Below are 21,435 nucleotides of genomic sequence, written 5' to 3' on the forward strand. Positions count from 1 at the left end.
TTTTATTAAAACAATATATAAAACTTAAACTGCCTTTGTCATTTGTATATGAGATCATACTGTAAACGAGATAGTTGGTTTGGATCTGAGGTTCCAAAGATGTCATGCGCTCAGCTGCCCAATCATCCCTTGGGAGAGATGAGGCACTGCTAGTTAGCCAGAGGAAAAACCGGATTTAGGGTGACAGAGGTCCTTCCAAGTGGGTCAGACTCAGTCCCCCACACCGTGAACGATCCTGCTACCTAGAAATCCAGTAGTCTCATTTAGGATAATGAGAGCCCACGCTCTCAAGGTCAGTTCGATCTCTCAGAGCTCCAGCAAGATGATGTGGAGTCCAGATTCAGCCAGAAACCAGTCCTCTGATCTCTACCTCTCTTAGGTGGCAAGGGGTGATGCATCTGTCACTACAGTGAAATCTAGTTGGCGAAGGGAGAGGAGTCTGCCTCTGACCTAATTGCAGTTCATTAACCACCACTGCAGGTCTTTTGTAGTTCCCTCCGAGATCTGGGCCATGTTAGAGAGATTCCCCCGTTGCTGCACTTACTGGTACTTCAGGTCCCACTGCAGAAGCAGCATATGGCATCTCTGCTGTGTCACTAGCAGGATGCAGGAGGCCATGATGCCCAGCAGCCTCAGTCCTTCTCACCAAAATACAGGACAGAGGCAGAAAAATCAGTAGCATAGCCTGAATATGCTGAACTCACTGCTTGGGAGGATAAGCCCAAATATTCACTGTGTCCTCAACAGCTCCGATAAACGGAGCGTATGAGAGGGAGTCAGGTGTAACTTGGGCATGTTTATAGTAAACCCCAAACAATGCAGGAGGTTCACTGTAGTCTGGAGGTGGGAGACGACAGCCTGGGGTGAGCCCGCATTCAACAGTCAGTCGTCAAGATAGGGGAAGACTGAAACCCCTGATCTCCGCAGATGAACTGCAACCACTGCCATCAACTTGGTGAACACCCAAAGGGCCTAGGTGAGGCCAAAGGGAAGCACAGTGAACTGAAAATGCTTGTGGCCTACTGTGAATTGAAAGTAACATCTGTGGGCAGGCAGGGTGGGAATGTGAAAATAAGTGTCCTGCAAGTCAAACTCTATCATCCAGTTTCCTGGGTCAGAGGCAGAGAGGACCTGATCCAGGGTAGGCATTCTGAATTTCTCCTTGAGGAAGAGATTGAGGTCCCGAAAGTCTAGGATAGGACATAAGCCTTTGTTTTTTTGGGGCACCAGAAAGTAGCGGGAATAACAACCACAACCTATTTCTGGCACAGGTACCCTCTCTCTCTATGGCTCCCTTAGCCAAGAGAACCGCAACTTCCTGATGGAGAAGTGCCAAATGATCCTCCGGAATACAGTTGACTGATGGAGGCATGGTTGGTGAGGCAGATTCGAAGGGAAGGGAGTAGCCTCTTCGAACATTCTGCAAAACCCACCTGTCTGTAGTGATGGATTCCCAGTGGGACAGGTGATGGCGGATCTTGCCGCCAACTGGACTGGAGTGAGGGGACGGACTAGGAGGATTTGGAGCCTGCAGCACGGGCGGACTGGGCAGACCTCTGATTCCCTGTACTACGACCACACAGGATTCTGCGTCCCCGGACACACAGCAGCTGAATAGCATGGGTGGCACGGTGGCTGGGAAAGGGACACAACAGGGAGCCCATACCGTGCCCACGAAAAGGGCGAAAGGCGGACTGTTGGGGACAAGGGGCAGTGGAAATGCAGAGGAGCAAGCCGTAGCCCGAGAGTCCTTGAACCTCTAAAAAGCTGAGTCCGCATTATGTCCAAAGAGTCAGGAGCCATCAAGTGGCATGTCCATTAGAGCCCATTGGACATCCCCTGACAAACCAGATGTACGTAACCAGACGTGGCACCTCAAGGCCACCGTCGTCGCCACTGATCTACCTAGAGAGTCAGTTGTGTCCAGCCCACATCTGATAGTGAACTTTGCTGCGTCCCGGTGACAGCTTGGGAGACGACAGCACATGGCTCCTCCGGTATTGGCTGCAGAACCTATGCGACCGTATCCCACGTAGAGTGGGTATAGTTGCCCACAAGGCATGCGGTGTTCACTGACTGCTGCGTGAGACTGGAAGATGGAAACATCTTCCCAAATTGTTCCAACCTTTTTGATTCCCTGTCCGGAGGTGCAGAAGGGACTGTGCCTGAGGATGAGGATGCCTGGATGACAAGGCTCTCAGGCGTGGGGTGTTGGGACAGGAATTGAGGGTCGTTTGTGGCGGGCCGATGGCGGCATGAGATTGTCCTCTTCACAGGAGCCACTGTGTTGGGTCTGGACTAAGTACCCAAAAGGACATCGGTGAGGGCTTCATTGAATGGAAGAAGAGGCTCAGAAGTGGACTCCCCTTGGTGAAGCACCTCCGACAGGAGATTAGACTTGACCTGAACAGTAGGCAGCTCGAGACTGAGGACCTCAGCCGCCCTACTGATCACCACGGAATAAGTTGCTCCCTCCGCCGTAGCCACAGTGAGAGGAGACAGCATGCCAGCGTCTGGTGAGGTGGCCTCACCCAACTTCTGTGCCAAGTCCAAGTTAGGGTCATCCTGGGATTCATAAGGGTCCAGGGACCCCTCCAATCCTTCCCTGAATAGAAACCCTTAAGAATAAGGATCAGAATCCAACCTGGGGTGAATAGGCCCCATCGAAGGAGGTGGTGACGGCTGACACCGGTCTGAGTTGTCGGGGATTGGGGCGACGTCGATGGAGGGCAACAACGACGTCAGAAGCGTCAACAATCGAACCGGCGCCGGGGATGGTCTCCATGGTAGGACCGGATCCGAGAGCGGATCTGGAGAGGACTTTGATGGCCAGAGCCACCAGCGCAGAACCCGAAGGCCCCCCGACCAAACCCCTTGGGCCCAAAGGCACTGTAGAGGGGTCGAGCTGCCCAAAAATAAGGAGCATTGCCTCACAAAACTCCTTTAATTGGGCAGGGGTCGCCCGGCACCCAGAAACTCGAGGAGGCATGGAGCAGACCCAGAAGCAGGCTCCGAAGATGTAGGCTTCGAGTGTCGACGCTCCTCCCATGTCACAACAGCCGAGCGATAGGACGAAGCCGAAGAATGACGGGATCTGTTCAACTTCTCCTGCTTCTTACCTTGACCCGAAGACTTCAAAGAAGATGAGTGGTGGTGGCTCTGCGACTGATCTCGAGACCTTCCCCTTGAGTGAGACCGGGACCTACACTCGGAGCACGACTTTGGGTCGTGGTCCAGCTCCAGGCACCACCAAACAGACCCAATGTGGATCCGTCATCAACATCATGGGTGATAGCCCTTGCACGGTTTAAAGCAGGTCTTCGGGGACATCCCTTGATGCACCAAAAACTCACAAAAAGTCAACAAAAGTGTCAAAATCTGTCAAAAATTGACCAAGGGTATCTCTCTCAGGTTCAGCCCGTGGCATGGAAAGAAAATAACGAACATCACTGCGCTGAGGTGTCGTCTATGTACTACTCCCAACGTCATCACGGCGAAGACGATGACAACAACGCCAGCGGAGTCGACCTATGCCACGCAAGAGTATTGCTCAAAGAAAAAAATCTCCGGATCCAGTCTGACACCTGGGGGAAAATTCTAAGGTAAGGAATCTGCATCTAGAAGTCTCTATCAGATTTAAGTCGTACCTAAGGTACCCATTAATAAAGGTATAATCCTGGGTTTACCGTAAGGCATGTTTAGATATTCAGGATCCCTTCCTGCCCTTTTTACTTTTATTAAGAATTTCCTTTTAATGAAGTTAAGTCCGCCCTGGTAGTATCATCTTACTGAGGTGGATTGTGGTTGTCAAGGATGACGCAAGTAGTGGTTAGGCTTCCTCATTCAATCTAATTGGTAGTCTGCAGTTAAGCATACCCCATTTGCGATCGTCAATTGAGCTAGCAATGACAATGGATATATTGGGTGCACAGATTGGCATTACAATGTTCGTCATCACATTACTTTTGTGGCTTTCTGGAGGACGCGCTGTGGAGTACCTACAACTCTCCCTTCCCTACACATGCCAACATGCACATGATATCTCTAGAAAGAGGCACATTTTTGAGCATGAGCCCAATTTTAAATGGTGACCTTGAATAATGTGATATTGGTGTAATTATGAACGTTACAGTCAGCATTCCAACTAATGATTAAAGATGTTCCAACAAACTGTATTGGAATAGATTCTCTACCTCATATTTTTTGAAGTACATCTAATAATCACAGACACAACCTTGTACAATTCAACGCATCATCCACCATTACATGCACTGAGTCTTTCTGTTCCTTTGTTTATTAATTACTTTAATGCAAAGCACTTTGTATGTAGCTCAAAACGATGTGTACGCAATCACCTGTAACCAAGGCCCAGAACTGAAACATTTTGGTTGGTCCTGCTTGCACTCTGCTTAACATAAACATATGTTTGGGTAGAAGCTCCAGAGTGCCTGTTTTCTCAGTGGATTTGCTGGAGTTCGCAAGATATATACACACCCACCCACACACCTTTTGAACTCCATCAAGCACCAAGTGGCAGTTGCCACTAGGTGGTGTTTTTTGACTTGCCTGTATCTTTGTCACCTTTTTGGAATTTTCCCAAACAAATACCCTGGTGATTCTTGTTGCGCAGAGACAATTTTGGGGTGATCCATCAAGTGGGGACTGAGAAAAAGGAGGTATGGGGTCAAAAAAGTTGTGTTTCCAATATTAATTCCCATAGGATATACAGACATTACTACAGCCCAAACCACTAGACAGAATTACACCAAATTTGGCAGAAAGCTAACTTTCGGTACGCAGATTACGCTTTTGCTTATTTGGTGTTAATCTGTGCAGTAGTTTTTGAGAAATTAAAGAAAAAACTAATTTGTATATCTGTGACTGCGAAGGCTTCGCAAATAATGACCACCTCATGCAGGGAAATGCACAGCTGATTGGCTGCCACACCCACAAGCCGAGTCCCACTCAAAAGGTGAAAATAAGACAAGGGACCAGGGTAGAGCCATCCTGACCCCTGAGCTCTGGTGCTGACGACCCTCTCAGGAAAAAAAAAAAAAAGCATTTTTTTTTTACAAAAAATGTTTCAGCAAAATTGCGACGTCACAAATTCACAGGAAAAACAAAAACAAGCGGGGGCTCCCGTGCTTGTGTTTTTAATAGGCACCCGGTGGGCCAGGTCCTAGGAGCATTTTTGTTTCTTTTTATAGGTGGGTCTCCTGGCCCCCCTCCTCCCTACAGCCCCAGAGGACCATCATCTCCCCAGGGTATTTGGTAAATTTGGTGCGGGGGGCCTTGCTTCCCCAGGGCAAATTGATTTTCTTATGTGGGGGAGGCCCGACATCCCCTCCCACATTACCACCACTTCTTCCCCAGGGCTTTTATCTAATATGGCGGGACGCAGTCTCATGCTAAGTATATCATCCATCAAAGCCTAAATAACTCTTTCTTCCTCTCACTCTTTCTCTCTCTTTCAATCTCTTTCTCTCACTCACACAACCACCCACCCAGACCCTTATGCACCCCATCACAGACCCACTCAGACCCTTGTGTACACACACAGCCATAGTCAGACCATCATGCACCCAATCACAGACCCACTCAGACTCTCACGCACCCACTCAAGACTCTCACAGACCCACACACACCCACTCAAAGACACACTGACACCCTCACGCAGCCACACACAGACACTGACGCACCCACTAGGACACTGATGCATGCGCACTCAAACCCAGACAGACTCACAGCCACTCTCACCTCCAGATACACCCTCTTACACCTATTCTTACACCCAGATAGATAGGCTGCAGCCAAATCCAGCCATGCATGGTCAAAAGCCTGTATGCAAAGTAGGGTTGGATGACTGCCAGCAGGCCTTGTGGGCAACCCCTGCTGCATACGGACGAAGGCCATGCACGGTCCAAGTTTGGGTGCTTATAGGGGGTTGGCCTCAGGACCAGGCTGCAGGCCAGGCCCTGTGGACAACCAGCGCCACGCACAGTAGTGGTTGGATTAACGTATAGTAATGAAAATTACTATACGGAAAACCCCCCACAGAAATTCACTGAAAAAAAAACCAAAGATTACAGTGACTTTATAGTTAGGAAATACAATTTAAAAAACCATAATGAATCACTGAAAAAAACAATGTACAGGGATGTTATAGCTAGGCTCACATTTTAAACGTACAAAACCGTAGAAATTCACATGTTATAGGTAAAGTTATCTAAAGTAACTATAACTCTCATCCTGAGGTAACTATAACTTAGACCGACGCCATGCACTGCTAAGTACCACACAAAATACAGCACTCATCATATCTTTGATAACATTATTGATATAATCAATGTAATATTTTCAGTAACATTTTTGACAAAAAAACCTGTGCATGACAGGGGTGCGAGTTATAGTTATCTTAGAGCACGAGTTATAGTTACCTGAGATAACTAACTATACCTTGTGAATTTCTATGGTTTTGTACATTTAAAATGTGAGCCTAACTATAATGTCCCTGTGACCTTTGTTTTTTTTCAGTAAATGTGTGTGTGTGCGTGTGTGTGTATATATGTATATGGAAAATGTCACTTACCCAGTGTACATTTGTTCGTGGCCTGAGACGCTGCAGATTCACATGCTGTGCATATCCCGCCATCTAGTGTTGGGCTCGGAGTGTTACGAGTTGTTTTTCGAAGAAGTCTTTTCGAGTCACGAGATCAAGGGACTACTCCCATTTCGGCTCCATTGCGCATGGGCGTCGACTCCATCTTAGATTGTTTTCTCCGCAGAGGGTGAGGTAGGAGTTGTGTATATAGTAATAGTGGCCATGCAATGGAGTAAGTATGTATGTACATAATGTGACTAAAAGTGTTATATTTACAAATTTACAAGTTTAATTTTAATCAACTTATAACGGCTACAGGCTCCCGGGGAGGTGGGAGGGCGCATGTGAATCTGCAGCGTCTCATGCCACGAACAGATGTACACTGGGTAAGTGAAATTTTCCGTTCGATGGCATGTGTAGCTGCAGATACACATGCTGTGCATAGACTAGTAAGCAGTTATCTCCCCAAAAGCAGTGGTTTAGCCTGTAGGAGTTGAAGCTGTTTGAAATAATGTTCTTAGTACTGCTTGTCCTACTGTGGCTTGTTGTGTTGTTAACACATCCACGCAGTAATGTTTAGTGAATGTATGAGGAGTAGACCATGTGGCTGCCTTACAGATTTCTGTCATTGGTATATTACCTAGAAAGGCCATTGTGGCGCCTTTCTTTCTAGTGGAGTGTGCCTTTGGTGTAATAGGCAGTTCTCTTTTAGCTTTAACATAACAGGTTTGAATACATTTAACTATCCATCTGGCAATGCCTTGTTTGGATATTGGATTCCCTGTATGAGGTCTTTGCTAAGCTACAAACAATTGTTTTGCGAAACTGTTTAGTTCTATCAATGTAGTACATTAGAGCTCTTTTTATGTCTAATGTATGTAATGCTCTTTCAGCTACAGAGTCTGGTTGTGGAAAAAACACTGGGAGTTCCACAGTTTGGTTTAAGTGGAACGGTGATATAACTTTTGGCAAAAATTTGGGATTTGTGGGAAGAACCACTTTATGTTTGTGTATTTGTATAAAGGGTTCCTGTGTGGTAAAGGCTTGTATTTCACTTACTCTTCTGAGAGATGTGATAGCTATTAGGAAGGCTACTTTCCAAGTTAAGTATTGCATTTCACAAGAGTGCATGGGTTCGAATGTTGGACCCATGAGTCGCGTTATACAATATTGAGGTTCCACGAAGGAACTGGTGGTGTTCTTGGTGGAATTATCCTTTTTAGACCCTCCATAAATGCTTTTATGACTGGGATTCTAAATAGTGAAGTTGAATGTGTAATTTGCAGATAAGCAGAAATTGCTGTGAGATGTATTTTAATGGATGAAAAAGCTAAGTTAGATTTTTTAAGTGTAGTAAGTAGCTTACAATGTCTTTAGCGGACGCGTGTAATGGTTGAATTTGATTATTACGACAGTAATAAACAAATCGTTTCCATTTATTTGCGTAGCAATGTCTTGTAGTAGGTTTTCTAGCCTGTTTGATGACCTCCATACATTCTTGTGTAAGGTCTAGGTGTCCGAATTCTAAGACTTCAGGAGCCAGATCACTAGATTGAGCGATGCTGGATTCGGGTGTCTGATCTGCTGTTTGTGTTGAGTTAACAGATCTGGTCTGTTTGGTAGTTTGATATGAGGCACTACTGACAGGTCTAGTAGTGTTGTGTACCAAGGTTGTCAGGCCCAAGTTGGTGCTATTAGTATTAGTTTGAGTTTGTTTTGACTCAATTTGTTTACTAGATACGGAAGGAGTGGGAGAGGGGGAAAAGCGGAAGCAAATATCCCTGACCAACTCAATCATAACGCATTGCCCTTGGAGTGAGGCTGTGGGTACCTGGATGCGAAGTTTTGGCATTTTGCATTTTCTTTTGTTGCAAATAGGTCTATTTGCGGTGTTCCCCAGTTTTGGAAGTAGGTTTGTAGTATCTGCGGATGATTCACCCATTCGTGGATCTGTTGGTGATCTCGACTGAGATTGTCGGCCAACTGGTTTTGAATTCCTGGGATGTATTGCGCTATTAGGCGAATGTGATTGTGAATCGCCCAATGCCAAATCTTCTGAGCTAAGAGACACAGTTGTGATGAGTGTGTGCCTCCCTGTTTGTTTAAGTAATACATTGTTGTCATGTTGTCTGTTTTGATAAGAATGTGTTTGTGGGCTATTAGCAGTTGAAATGCTTTCAACGCTAGAAACACTGCTAGTAGTTCTAGCTGATTTATGTGAAGTTGTTTCTGCTGAGTGTCCCATTGTCCCTGGATGCTGTGTTGGTTGAGGTGTGCTCCCCACCCTACCATGGAAGCATCTGTTGTGATCATGTATTGAGGCACTGGGTCCTGGAAAGGCCGCCCTTGATTTAAATTTACATGATTACACCATTGTAGCGAGGTGTGTGTTTGGCGGTTTATCAACACTAGATCTTGTAGTTGACCCTGTGCTTGTGTCCATTGTGTTGCTAGGCACTGTTGCAAGGGCCGCATGTGTAATCTTGCGTTTGGGACAATGGCTATGCATGAGGACATCATGCCTAGTAGTTTCATCACTAATTTTACCTGATACTTCTGGTTTGGGTGCATGCTTTGTATTATGTTTTGGAATGCTTGTACCCTTTGTGGACTTGGAGTGGCAATCCCTTTTTTTGTGTTGATTGTTGCTCCTAAGTATTGTTGCATTTGACACGGCTGTAGGTGTGATTTTTGGTAGTTTAGTGAGAAACCCAGTTTGTGAAGGGTTTCTATGACGTATTTTGTGTGTTGAAAACACTGTTCTTGAGTGTTGGTTTTGATTAACCAATTGTCCATACATGTATGTGCTGTCTTCTGATATGTGCCGCTACTACTGCAAGGCATTTTGTAAATACCCTTGGTGCTGTTGTTATCCCGAATGGTAACACTCTGAACTTTTAATGTACTCCTTGGATTACAAACCTTAAGTATTTCCTGTGTGAAGGATGTATGGGTATATGGATATACGCATCCTTGAGATCTAAAGTTGACATGTAATCTTGTTGTTTGAGCAAGGGGATTACGTCTTGAAGTGTCACCATGTGAAAGTGATTTGATTTGATGTAAAGATTTAGTGTTCTGAGATCTAAGATGGGTCTCAGAGTTTTGTCCTTTTTGGGTATTAGAAAATACAGGGAATAAACACCTGTTCCTTTTTGATGGTTGGGTAGCAGTTCTATTGCATCTTTTTGTAACAATGCTTGAACTTCTATTTGTAATAGATCTAAGTGCTGTTTGGACATGTTGTGTGTTCTTGGAGGCACATTTGGTGGTAATTGTAGGAATTCTATGCAATAACCATGTTGGATAATGGCTAGGACCCACGAGTCTGTTGTTATTTCCTCCCAAGTCTGGTAATAATCTGTGAGTCTCCCCACCACTGGTGTTATGTGTTGGGGATTTGTGACAGTGAAGTCACTGTTTAATTTGAGGGGTCTTTGGGCCTTTCCCCTAGTTTTAGGGAACTGCCCGCCTCTGCATTGTCCCCGAAAGCCTCCTTTTTGATACTGGGCCTGGTATGTGGGTCTGGTTTGTGAGGTTGTGGGTTCTGTGCTTTGGGCCCGAAACCCCCCTCTAAATTGTGTCTTCCTAAATGTGCCTCTGCTCTGTGGGGAGTAGAGCGCGCCCATGGCCTTGGCCGTATCAGTGTCCTTCTTCAGCTTTTCTATAGCTGTGTCCACCTCCGGCCCAAACAACTGCTGTCCATTAAAAGGCATATTAAGCACAGCCTGTTGGATCTCTGGTTTAAACCCGGAGGTGCGTAGCCATGCGTGTCTCCGAATAGTGACCGCTGTATTCACAGTTCTTGCGGCTGTGTCCGCTGTATCCATCGCCGATCGTATCTGGTTGTTTGAGATACTCTGGCCCTCTTCCACCACTTGTTGTGCACGCTTTTGGAACTCCTTGGGCAGATGTTCTATGAAGTGCTGCATTTCATCCCAATGAGCTCTGTCATATCTTGACAATAAAGCTTGTGAATTGGCAATGCGCCATTGATTGGCCGCTTGTGCTGCAACTCTCTTTCCCGCTGCATCAAACTTTCGACTTTCTTTGTCGGGTGGTGGTACATCTCCAGAGGTGTGTGAATTAGCCCTTTTTCGTGCTGCGCCCACTACTAATAAATCAGGTGTCAGTTGTGTGATGTACACCGGGTCTGTAGGGGAGGCTTGTAATTTTTCTCCACCCTAGGTGTTATGGCTTTGCCTTTGACGGGTTCTTGAAATACTTGTTTTGCGTGTTTCAGCATCCCTGGTAACATCGGGAGACACTGGTACTGACTGTGTGTCGACGACAAAGTATTAAATAAAAAGTAATCCTCAATGGGTTCAGCGTGCAGTGCCACATTGTGAAAAGCCGCTGCTCTGGACACCACCTGCGTGTAGGCCGTACTGTCTTCAGGTGGTGATGGCCTTGCTGGGTAGCAGTCAGGACTATTGTCTGATACAGGCGCATCCTAGAGATCCCATGCATCTGGGTCATCCTGGCTCATCCCTGTGTGTGTTGGAGATTGCATCATAGGGGGTGTTGCAATTGGTGACAGTTGCGGTGAGTGGTGTGGCGATGGTTGTGGTGAAGAGTGAGGTGGAGTTACTGCTTTTGCAACTTTTGCTTGCGGTTGTTTTTCTTGGTCTTGGAAAGCAAGTTTCCTTTTCATCCTTATAGAAGGGAGATATATCAAAACAAATCCCTTTCAGGGTTAGAGTGCCGCATAAATTATGCAAAAAAGAATAGAGAACTCTGGGTAGTTCCCAAGTTTAGGTGGAGAGCAGTTCCAGTAAGGAGCACCCTGCAACACCAGCGACACTCTAGATTTGCTCACTTCAAATGTCTTTTTATCTAGCAAAGTTTTAAAGCATTGGATCAGCACAGTGCTATCCATGCCGAGCTAGATAGTGACAAAGTCTTTTGCCATTTATACAGCAAAGTCTTTAAACATGTCTTTTACTATTCACAAGCAATAGTAGATTACAATATGACTTACTCTGGCCTCTCGTTGATTGTTCCCAGTTTTGCCAAAAGCCTAAATAGTCTCCCGTTTTGTACTTCCTAAAAACAAAACAAAAGAGAAAATTCAGACAAGTCATTGTGTAATAAATTTATCATATGCAATCTAATCAGTCGTTAGCTTTTCAATGAATTTTCAGGGCACAATTTTCATTAACTGACTACTTCACCTGGTCTCAGCAAATAAATGACCAAACTACCAGAAATGCCTTGTATCGTAAGTTCAGGCCAGTGCCATTAAAAACTTAGAAAAGACAGGTTCTTTTTTTTTTTTTTTTTAGAAGGTGGTTGTGACCACCAGGACAGGCAGGAGTTACTGGGCTCAATTCAATTCAATTCCATTTGCATCAATTGGAATGGTTCACCACTGGTTTCACTGTGCTACCGGACCCCAAACTGGATAAGCTAGTCCTCTTTTATAGCACTTGACTCTTAGGGTAGCCAGCAAGAGCAGTCCAAGACTTACTCAAGGAGGTGAGGTGGGTTTAGTGGTTCAGAATACAGTTCACACAGTAATACCAGCTAACAAGAGCAATGTCCAGTCAGTGCTTTACTTTATAAAAGTACTTTAATACACACAAGAAAAATATACTGCACATAAAATAAGATCTCAGTGAAAACCAGACGTACCTACAACAGTCTGGGCTAGTGTTCTGATCCTCAACAGTAATACAGCGCCTAGACTAAGCATTATAAAAACAGTTTACATTGCATTAAACATATCAAGTTGCAGAGTTACTCTTCAAAACTAGAGCAATGGTACCGAACACTTGTATTGTGTTAAGATTTTAGCAGTTGATATGATAAATATTCATGCTCCGCCCACTGCCCCACCACCCAAAGAAACAGAAGTGCCCAACCTTCCTTGGCGAGGACACTACTGTGGGGGTGCCATAGGTCTGGATAGTATTCCCTTGTGTCTTGGGATAGTTACTGGAGTCTCCCTAGTCCCATATCCACTAGCTTTCTGTAGGAGGGTAGTGGCTGGTTAGGGTGCCAGTCCACCCTGATACCTTGAGAAGATAGAAAAGAGGTGGGGGCCTGTACCACTGAGCCTACTGTCCCAGCCTAGGTTTTCTAATAGCAAGGAACCCAGGACAACGGTGATACTTGCTACTAGTTCAGGACAAGCACGGACAAAGCTTGAGACTATGCAAGGTCTGTGGCAGGGACCAAGGGTTCAAATGGTAAGTACTTCAACAGGGCGCTCTTCTCTTAGCTACAGATGGTAGCTGCAAGCACCCACACGCTCCACCAGCACAGGTGAGGTGTTAGGGGCAAAGCAGTCTCACCTTCAATGACAAAATGGAGCTTCCCCTGGCTCTCTCGATGTGCAGCAATTTTTTTATCTTGAGCATCTGTCTTAAGTATCCTTGTGTTACAAGGACGGAAGCCTCTGCAAGTTTCAGACAGGTCTGTGTCTGCTCAGGTGCGCAGCCAGACAGCTGCCACCCAGCTACATTTGTCAGACCGGCAAATTACTTTCACCTGTAATCTGTCACAGACACACCTTCTCAAGTTCAAGCCCTATCCTCTGGTCTCAAAGGAGAATGACAATCCAACCCCTGGACTCCACTCCTGGCTCTCGGCTTCCTTGGGGACCCATTGTGGGTGCCTTGTCAGAAAAGAACACAGTCTTAACCGCTTGTGTGCCTTGGACGAGGTGGTCTCGTCCTCGGCACTGGTTCCCCGGTGCCATGGACGAGACCACCTCGTCCTGCTATGGGCCCCTGGGGGGAGCACTAGCGCTCCTCCCGATGGCCAGACACACCCCTCCCCTAGGCAGGGATGGAAGGGGAATCGCTTCCCCTTTCCCCTCGCCCCGTGACCCCCCTTGTGGCGTTTGATGACGTCAGCTCAGCTTCCAGCGCCCGATCGGAGGAGAAATTAAACGCATTTCTCCTCCGATCACGTGGAGGGGGCGGAGAGGCATGAAAGAAGAGGAAAGCCCTTTCCTCTCCTTAGAAATGCCACTAGACACCAGGGATTTTTTTTGTTTTGTTTACATGCATAAGGAGAGCGGCCCCTTGGGCAAGGGCCGCTCTCCAGGTGGGAAAACTTTTTTGGGGCTGTTTCTGCCCCGAAACCCCCCTAGAAACAAGGGATTTATTTTTATTTTTATTTGTGGTGAGTGACCCCTTATGCAAGGGTCGCTCTCCTGGGGGAAAAAAAAAAAAATTGTGGCCATTTCTGCCCCCCATGGGGGCAGATCGGCCTATTTTTATTAGGCCAATCTGCCCTCAAGTGGGGCAGAAACCATTAGACACAATTTTTTATTTATTTTTATATATGTACACATAATGGGAGCAGCCCCTTGGGCAAGGGCCGCTCCCAGGGGTGGGGGAGGGAATAATTTTACAGCTGTTTCTGCCCCCCGGGGCAGATCGGCCTAAAATTATTAGGCCGATCTGCCCCCAGGGGGCGGCAGAAATCCACTAGACACCAGGGAAAATGTTCTTTATTGTTTTTTTTATACTTGGGGAGCGACCCCTTGTGCAAGGGTTGCTCCAGGGAGGGGGGAGCAATCATTATTAGGCCATTTCTGCATCCCCTGGGGGCAGATCGGCCTTTGCGATCTGCCCTGGCAGGGGGGGCAGAAACCACTAGACACCAGGGAATATAATTTTTTTGTGGGCTATTTCAAGTAAGGGGAGCGGCCCGCTCCTCGGGGGCAAATTATTTCTAGGCCATTTCTGCCCCCCCCGGGCGCAGATTGGCCTAATATTATTAGGCCGATCTGCCTTCGGGGGGGGTGTGGCGGGGGGGGGGGGCACATTACTGTTGGCAGACTGGCCTATTTTGGAAGGCCCACCAGAGACCAGGGAAGATTTTTTTTTCAAAATAAGAGGCTGGGGGTATGGCCATACCCACACCCCAAATAAATGGGGCCAAAGTTGTTCTGCCCACCAGTGGGCAGATTGGGCAATTAACCCCGATCCACACCCCAGGGGGACAGAAAGTCTACTAGATGCCAGGGAATAAAAAACATAAAAGAAAATAGTGGGGTGGTGGCTACCAACCAGTATAGGCCTGGTTATGCCCCCACCCGAACTGAAGGGGTAACAGTCTTTCAGCTCTCCCTCGCACACTAAAACATCTTATCCCATGGCAAGCAAGAGGACATTGTTTTTGTTTTTTGTTTTACATTTGGGCCATGAGAGCTTGGTAACTCTCAAAATCGTCCCACTTGGAATTGTGAGGGCTGCACTTTTTTTTTACTATGGGACGCTGCCATGTAGAAAAATCCACAAGACCTAGACACATCTGAAAACTAAAAATTATGTACCATCCTAGGGGTCCATTAGTCTCAGGAGCAAGAGCCCTCAAGCATCACAATGGATGGATAATATCATCATCGGGAAATGCTCCACACCAAGCTGGCGCTGCAATGCCTGGTGGGCACCCCAAGCGGGAGCTCTAGACTATATTCATATAATCAAAATTGATTAATAATAATCACAAAGGTGCTTTTATTCAAGCAACAGTGCAAAAAAAGAGAGAGGTAGAAAAGGATTTAAAATTGGTTAAACATCTCCCAAACGACATCATAAATTGTAATCAGTGTAGTGAAGATGAAGACCAAGGTTAAAAACAAAACTTGAAAGTCATATATCGAGTGTAATGCTCGTAGTGCTTTCACAAAATGCTAAAGGCTCTGAATGTTTTAAGGGCCTTTAGGAACAGGTCAACATGTTTCGCGTCTGTCGGTCCACCAGGATCCATTGACGCTTCATCAGGACCAAAAAATAACCTCTTCACATAGTATAATGGAGTAAAGAAAAACCACCTCTAATAAGGTAGAAAAACCAATGACTTACATTTAAGTGCATTTGGTTACATCAGGTCACCCTAGAATATAAACATATAGACAGACAGTACACCAAAGAAAAACCCATGAAGTGGTTAGTGGTGCTCAAACACAAACATTTATGTAGAACAAATGATGGGTCCAAACTAAATAAGTGTAAATGAGCTTACCATCCCCAAATTTGAGAAAGGGCCCACTGGGAAGCACGTTCCTAGGACTCAGATAGCCACTGAACATAATAAAATAGAAATACAGTTTACCAATCGTATGTATGCTCAATTCACTTAAAATGATTTTAATAATAGAAAAGAGAAAGGAGCTAATTATCTGTAATGTAATGCAGCCCACAAGTGGGTAGGTCTTGCTAAAACAATTTGAAATCCCACATAAACAAACATGTGACTCTATTCAATTAAGCCACAGTTATCAGTGTAAAGTCAATAAAAACTGACATCTATATCACTCATCTCAACCCAAATCTCGCCACTGCGTGTCAAACTTACAGTTTGGTTGCTGGTCCATAATTTCGGACCTACCCTCTGGAACGGTGTCCCGAATGACAGTCTGCATCGGGCACCGTCAGAGCAATAAATGCGGCGCCGCGAACCCGGAAGAACACTCTCTTCCGGTATTCGCGCGTCTCGAGATCGTAAAAATAAAAGAGAGACTATCCGATTGTAGTCTCTGGAACAAAACAGAAAACGGACAATCGTATCGGAGATACGAGGTCCCTGTCGGGTTGGGGAAGTTTTTCAATTCGGCTCTGATAATAGGGCCAAGTGGTCCTGATGAAGCGTCAATGGATCCTGGTGGACCGACAGACGCGAAACATGTTGACCTGTTCCTAAAGGCCCTTAAAACATTCAGAGCCTTTAGCATTTTGTGAAAGCACTACGAGCATTACACTCGATATATGACTTTCAAGTTTTGTTTTTAACCTTGGTCTTCATCTTCACTACACTGATTAAAATGTATGATGTCGTTTGGAAGATGTTTAACCAATTTTAAATCCTTTTCTACCTCTCTCTTTTTTTGCACTGTTGCTTGAATAAAAGCACCTTTGTGATTATTATTAATCAATTTTGATTATATGAATATGGTCTAGAGCTCCCGCTTGGGGTGCCCACCAGGCATTGCAGCGCCAGCTTGGTGTGGAGCATTTCCCGATGATGATATTATCCATCCATTGTGATGCTTGAGGGCTCTTGCTCCTGAGACTAATGGTCCCCTAGGATGGTACATAATTTTTGGAACAGTGTACTTTGTATATTTTTGACTATAGTTTGGGAGATCGTACACTGGACCACTTAATCTCCCGGTCCCTCCTTTAATTTGTTTTATGAGACATCTGAAAACTAAACATCTAGTTGATTCCAGGGTGGTGTGCTTCACATGCATCCCGCACAATTACCTTACCCACAATGCCCTGCAAACCTGCAACTTTGCTGGAAAGCACACATCTTTCCCACATTTTTGTGATGGAGCCTTCCGGAATCTGCAGGAATCCACAAAATTCCTACCACCCAGCATTGTCTCATCTATACCGATAAAATTTCTGCTGCACTTGTCAGCCTAAAAATGTTTTTTCTCAAACTGCCCCTTTGGACCCACTTTGGTTCCCCCTTAATTTCAACGTGTTTTTGGCTCTTCCCTGTCACAAACACTTGGCCCACCCACACAAGTGAGGTATCATTTTTATCTGGAGACTTAGGGGAACGCTGGGTGGAAGGAAATTTGTGGCTCCTCTCGGATTCCAGAACTTTGTCACCGAAATGTGAGGGAAAAGTGTTTTTTTAGCCACATTTTGAAGTTTACAAATGATTCTGGGTAACAGAACCTGGTGAGAGCTCGACAAATCACCCCATCTTGGATTCCCCTAGGTCTCTAGTTTTCAAAAATGCACAGGTAAGGTAGATTTTCCTAAGTGGCGGCCGAGCTAGAGGCCAAAATCCACAGGTAGGCACTTTGCAAAAAACACCTCTGTTTTCTTTGAGAAAATGTGATGTGTCCACTTTGTGTTTTGAGACATTTCCTGACGCAGGTGCTAGGCCTATCCACGCAAGTGAGGTACCATTTTTATCGGGAGATGTGTGATAATACAGAATAGCAAAACAAGTGTTATTGCCCCTTGTCTTTCTCTACATTTTTTCCTTCCACATGTAAGACAGTGTGTAAAAAAGACGTCTATTTGAGAAATGCCCTGTAATTCACATGCTAGTATGGGCACCCCGGAATTCAGAGATGTGCAAATGACCACTGCTTCTCAACACCTTATCTTGTGGCCATTTTGGAAATACAAAGGTTTTCTTGATATCTATTTTTCACTTTTTGTATTTCAGCAAATGAATTGCTGTATACCCGGTATAGAATAAAAACCCATACAAAGTGCAGCTCATTTATTGGCTCTGGGTACCTAGGGTTCTTGATGAACCTACAAGCCCTATATATCTCCACAAGAGTCCAGCTGACATAACGGTATATTGCTTTCAAAAATCTGACATTGCAGGAAAAAGTTACTGTGTAAAACGTGGAGAAAAATGGCTGTTATTTTCACCTCAATTTCAATATTTTTTTATTTCATCTGTTATTTTCTGCAGGAATCACTTGTAGGATCTACACAAATGACCCCTTGCTGAATTCAGAATTTTGTCTACGTTTCAGAAATGTTTAGCTTTCTGGGATCCAGCATTGGTTTCTCACCCATTTTGGTCACTAACTGGAAGGAGGCTGAAAGCACAAAAAATAGTAAAAATGGGGTATGTCCCAGTAAAATGTCAAAATTGTATTGAAAAATGGGGTTTTCTAATTCAAGTCTGCCTGTTCCTGAAAGCTGGGAAGATGGTGATCTTGCCAACTCAAACCCTTTGTTGATGCCATTTTCAGGGAAAAAACTACGAGCCGCCTTCTGCAGCCCTTTTTTTACCATTTTTTTGAAAAAAACAAAATTTTCACTGTATTTTGGCTAATTTCTTGGTCTCCTTCAGGGGAACCCACAAAGTCTGGGAACCTCTAGAATCCCTAGGATGTTGGAAAAAAAGGACGCAAATTTGGCGTTGGTAGCTTATGTGAACAAAATGTTATGAGGGCCTAAGCTCGAACTGCCCCAAGTGGCCAAAAAAAGGCATGGTACAGGAGGGGAAAAGGCCTGCCAGTGAAGGGGTTAAGGAAAAGCGTAAACACTAACAGACATCAATCCCCCCTTTAAAGATTGCAGAAAAAACAGAGCATCCCTACACTTGTGAAACCTTACAAATTTAATATGTTGCTTAGTGAATAAGATAAACATTGCATAAAATTTGCAACAAAAAAAAAAACATGAAGTGCATTAAGGTCTGCTTGGATAATCCATAGCAGGGACAAACTGATACCGGCAGCCCTTAGAAGCCACAATTACCTCAAATGTTCAAATGCCGCTCCACCATACTGGCCCTAAAGTAGAACATCAAAATCTCTCCCATCGAGAGAGCGAGATTACAAAGTAATGTACTGACTCCTCAGGTGTAAAGCAAATAAGGTACTCCCCTGACAGTAACTTCTGGGAGTAACCGAGTTCTAAAAAGTGGCACTTTGCCATCATCTTATCATCTTTTTTTAAAGTTAAAGTTTCAGGGGCATCAAAAAGACTTGAAGGTTTAGTTCTCTATGGCTATTTTGTACATTAGCCAACCAGGGAACAGAAAGCCCTGTGTCCAGTTTGAGGTAGTCTGAAATGATGTCGCTATTTAGACCAGCCTTAATACTGACCCAAACACTGACAAAGTAAAAGTGGCATTAACTTCACTTTATCAGAGATATACTGCAGTTTAAGTTCTGAGTGCATAATAAAACAAGAGCTTGTGGGAGGCAAACATAAAAGTTGCCCTACAGGTACAGTTTTTCTCCATCTGCAAGGTGGCAACATACTGATGACACCATATCCCAGCTCCATATAATGCTGCAGATACACACTGGGAGTAATAAATATATTCAGAAATAGGGATAATGTTCCCCTACCTGTTAGGTTAAAATTATACACTCACCACCCGACTGAGCTTCTGACGGGAATGGGAGTTCTATGGTTGCCAGAAACCAGAGCAGCTAAAAATGACACACAAATAGTTGAAATCATTCACACAACCCAGTGTTTGTCTCTCGCCTTTAAAATGAAATTGTTTTTCTTACCAGTTCCACACACCATGTGCAATTTCCCATAGTTTGTGGCTAGGTCTAAATCACTCATAAAAGGTACAAAAGATTCCACCAGCAGAGGAAAAGCCCATGGTGTTCGTGCCAAAAGAACCACATCATCTGCATAAAGCAGCGCAGGTACTGGTACCTGTGAGATCTTTGGAATGTTGCTGGCGGCTTGGAACAACGCAGCAGAGGTTGATAATATAAATGATAAAAAGCAAGGGGGACACCACAGGCTAATTTGATGGCATATGATAATTCTCCCCCCAGGCAGTACTGCACCCTCGCTCCAGGTTCTCATGTAATGTATGCAGGAAGTTAACCTATGACATCTCCACACCTAAGTCCAGCAAAAGCCAACGTTTAGATCTATTAAAGCAGTCGTAGTCTGCTCACAGATCCATAAAGGCCAGATACAGAAGACGGCACTTAGCTATTGTGTATTTGCCAATAATCAAGTTCAAGCACTGTTCCAATGTGTCCGTCCCTTATCGGAAGCCAAACTGAAAGGGACACAAGATGTCATTAGAGTCTTCCTACTGCTTCAAGTGACTGAAAACCACCCACCTGATGAACTTAGCCATACTATCAATAAGTGAAAGATGGCGGTAAACATTTCAGAGACATGTGGTTCCCCCTTTATTTAAAACAGGAACTATCTTGGAGGGGACCAGGAGGCAGGGATCGTGTTACTTGAGTTATTCAACATGTTTGTTATCAAGGGCCCCAAAAGATCCAAGTTACACTTAATTATATCCATAGGGACCCCATGCAGCCGCGGGGCTTTACCATTCAGACTTTGCATAATAGCTGCCATAACTTCCTGCAAAATAACAAACATAACCGAAGAGTGGGATAATTTGCTCCTCAACTGTTCTCCTCAAACACCCATCTTCCACTAAGTGATAAACTGAACTAAACTGCGTACCCAAGTTGTGCAAGGAACACTACAAAAGGGTATTAAATGGCAATTCCCTTTGTTTAAGTTTATTAACTGTGTGCCAGAAAATCTTACTACCCTTGGTGATCAAGGTGCTTTCCAATAGTTTCCAATCCGTCTTATTCAACTCTTTTTTTCCTGGATTCCAGTGTGTTTTTTTTACAGACCTTGCGGGCCTCCCGCACCACAATCGGATCTTTCAGGGTGATAGAAAGAACCTTCTTTAATCTACGATTGGCTGCAGAACAATGGGTATCAAACCAACGTGCGCTTATCCGTCTACTTCTGACCACCTGTGAGAGTAGATGCTTAATTATCAGATTAAGGGAGAGGCACATTTTAAACACTGGAAAATAACCTACTGCACACAAAGTATTATGGTCACCCCATTGTGTTGCTAGTATGACACTGTGCAATAACCATGTTGAAATGTCTTTGTATAAATAGATAATCAATAATTGAGGCCCTACCATGCCCTCTAAAAGAGGCTGTCACCTCGTCAACATTAAACAATTCAACAAGGTCAATTAAATCATATCAGTTTGTCTGGCCTGGGTTGCTAGGCCTGGTGTTATGTTTGCTACAAGCTCCTCGCTTTGTATTCTTGTTGGCTGTGAGAGGAGCACTAGATACCTAGTCTGAAATTAACGTGGATGTGTCGAGGGTGCCAACAGAGACGGATGTTACTGATTGTGCCATTACTAGGCGGACTATTTTCCAAGTCCAGGTACTTATATAATTGGTCTCCTGAGATGTTTTTACATTGGCCCAAGGCCCCCTTTTCTCCTTTATACGGAGATGTCCGTAGTGTTGGGGATTAATTCTTCTCAGCCTAATAGGAAATCCCTATTTTCGTTTGTGGGTTGCTGAAGCTTGAACGTTTAAAAGGATTGCCCCACTATTGTATTTCCT

General features: G+C 44.9%; 1 protein-coding gene across 2 annotated transcripts in view; it reads right to left on the minus strand.

The window, feature by feature from the left end:
- PAN3 (poly(A) specific ribonuclease subunit PAN3) overlaps positions 1-21,435 on the minus strand; it is a 620,383-nt gene that overhangs the window by 50,695 nt on the left and 548,253 nt on the right. For both annotated transcript variants that reach the window (XM_069202205.1, XM_069202206.1), the window contains exon 18: positions 11,583-11,647. In XM_069202205.1, coding sequence (XP_069058306.1) covers positions 11,583-11,647 — 65 coding nt within the window. The remainder of the gene's footprint in view (positions 1-11,582; positions 11,648-21,435) is intronic.

The sequence above is a fragment of the Pleurodeles waltl genome, chromosome 8 (genome assembly GCF_031143425.1).
Source record: "Pleurodeles waltl isolate 20211129_DDA chromosome 8, aPleWal1.hap1.20221129, whole genome shotgun sequence".
Lineage (NCBI taxonomy): Eukaryota > Metazoa > Chordata > Amphibia > Caudata > Salamandridae > Pleurodeles > Pleurodeles waltl.